This window comes from Montipora foliosa, chromosome 5, assembly GCF_036669935.1.
Source record: "Montipora foliosa isolate CH-2021 chromosome 5, ASM3666993v2, whole genome shotgun sequence".
NCBI classification, from domain to species: domain Eukaryota; kingdom Metazoa; phylum Cnidaria; class Anthozoa; order Scleractinia; family Acroporidae; genus Montipora; species Montipora foliosa.
The window spans coordinates 48011496-48013995 of NC_090873.1; the positions used below are offsets into that span (position 1 = coordinate 48011496).

The following is a 2500-nucleotide window of genomic DNA, read 5'->3' on the forward strand; positions in this document are numbered from 1 at the left end:
GAGGCTTTAATCCGCACGCGCAGGCAGGAAGGATTGGCGTCAGAGTCTACCGAAATGTCACCGACACTTAAGTGGAGTGCCGGGGTGAAACTAGCCAAATTAGGAACAGTAAATTCAGCAGATCGGAGGAAGCCGAAATATGCTAGGTTGCAGGCGGCCCAAAACATGCAGTGGTCGAAAATTGATAAATCCAAAGACCTAAAGATGATCATCAAAATGTGATCCGTAATAGGAAGGCGCTGAGCCTCAGGGGAACCTTGGGTCCGTTTGATCCCACGAAGAACTCGCTGCAAACGTAGACAGTTCACCAGAGGGTCTGGGAAGCCTTCTTCGATATGCAGGGCACGAACTGCTGAAAGGTAAACTTTAATCGAAGAGTGCTGAACCGATCCCGCCAGAAAAGTGGCAAAGAGGCACAAAGTCCATTCATCGGTGGGGCACGGGGAGCCACTGGGATGCAACTTGCCCAAATGCGCACAGAAGTTGACAAATTTCCTCTGGCCAGATGCGTAAGATCTCCGGGTGGAGTCAGCCAAACCATGGGCTAACAGGAACTGGCACTGCCGCTCTAATGAGAGCCAATCAATTCTTCCAGGAGATGAGGTGGAATGGACACTGGAAGCGACTGAGCCTGGGGTGCTAACCTCCGGAACTCCTGCCAATGAAAGCGGGACAAAGCGTCAGCAATGCAATTATGAACCCCTGGAACATGCTGAGAGGCAAAGGAGAAATTGAAACGAGCCGCTGAGGAGAGAAGATGGCGAAGCAAGCGCATTAACACGGGAATCCTGGATGTTCTAGAGTTGAGGATATAAACCACGGCCTCATTGTCGGTGCGAAACAGAACATGGCGCCTGGCGAAGTGGGGCCCCCAAACATGAGCGGCAATGATAATCGGGAACAACTCTTTATAGGCGATAGAGTGAGAGGCTTGAGAAGAAACCCATGCGCCGCTGAACCACTCCCCATTGAAGTAAGCACCAAAGCCAAGGGAACCGGATGCGTCCGATGTAACTTCGAGGTCAGGGGTGGCCGACATGCCGGGAAACAACCAAAAATAGACGCCATGCCAAGAGGACAAAAACTGAAGCCACCACTGAAGATCCAGGTGAAATTCAGAATTCAGGCGGATTGGATGGTCCCGTTTACGAAAACACTGGAGCAGATTGATCATACGACGCAGGAAGGTACGACCGGGCCACACGACCTTGGCGGCATGATGTAAGTGGCCAATGAGGGACTCCAGTTCGCGCCGAGTACACCAGCGACGATTCCGCCACGACTGCAGCAGCACCTGTAAAGCAAGGAGCTTGTCCGAGGGGAGGCAGGCCACCTGAGCCACTGAGTCTAACTCAATGCCCAAAACAACTAAACGCGTGGACGGGCCAATGCACTTATCCGGGTGGAGTGGAAGTCCTAAGGAACGGCAAACAGCTATGGAAGTGGCTAAGTTCTCAGCACATTGGTTAGTATCTGGCGGTCCTGCAGTAATAAAATCGTCTAAATAATGTAACAGCGCAGAAACATTGTGTGTATGTAGGAGAATCCACTCCACCATGTCCGCCACAGAATTGAAAATATAAGGAGCAGAGCGGAGGCCAAATGGTAACGCTAAATCAACATAATAGTGCTTCCGCCATCTCATACCCAAGAGATATCGATCAGATGGATGGACAGCTATGTTGCGGTAGGCTGCCTCAACATCGAATTTAGCAATCAGGGCACCTAAGCCATAGCTTGAGATCATACGAATGATCTGATCAACCGTGATGTATTGCATGGTAAACTCGTCAGGGTCAATGCCATCATTAACACTTAGCCCACCAGGGGATGACAGGTCCACTATGAGCCTCCACTTGCCTGGTTGACCCTTTTTAGGGATAACTCCAAAGCTGCTAACGTGTAAATGAGGGAAAGGTGGGGAGGAAAAAGGTCCTGCAACCCTCCCAAGGGAGACCTCGTTAGCCAAGTAGCGGTCAATGACCTCGGAGTGTTGATTAGCAGAGGCCTTGTTTGACTTAGCTGATTTTAATTTCTTGGAATGCTGAAATCCCAGGCGAAAGCCATTCCTGAGGCCGTCCAAGACAAAGGCGACAAGTTGTTGGTCCGGATGTTGGGACAACTTGGCAGCGAACACTTCAGGCTTTAGAGGGCTAACCACGGACACCGGGGGCAAGGGGTTGGAGACTGGAAGGAAACAGAATGAGAGATGGTAATTCCCCGCTAACGACCCTACCCCCCCCCCCCCCCCTCCTGAAGTAAGGGCAGCAATACAGCAACAGTGAGAAAAGTTTAATTCAACAAGCCCAGAGCACAACAGGGGCAAGCAAGAAAACTGTGAAAAATTCTAATAAAACTGAACAATCGACTAACTGAGCAAACTGAGCAATCGACTAACTACATAACTACTAACTGAGCAATCGACTACCTACATAACTACTAACTGAGCAATCGACTAACTACATAATGACTAACTACATAATGAACGAAGTACGCGCAA

General features: G+C 50.0%; 2 protein-coding genes across 2 annotated transcripts in view; one reads left to right on the forward strand and one right to left on the reverse strand.

Annotated features, from left to right (window-relative positions):
- LOC138004553 (renalase-like) overlaps positions 1-2500 on the forward strand; it is a 20929-nt gene that overhangs the window by 9618 nt on the left and 8811 nt on the right.
- Positions 1-2500, reverse strand: part of LOC138004552 (uncharacterized) — a 5398-nt gene that overhangs the window by 1397 nt on the left and 1501 nt on the right. The window contains exon 2 of the mRNA XM_068851104.1: positions 1-655. This exon is cut by the window's left edge and continues 1397 nt beyond it. Within this exon, the coding sequence (XP_068707205.1) occupies positions 1-655 (655 nt within the window). The remainder of the gene's footprint in view (positions 656-2500) is intronic.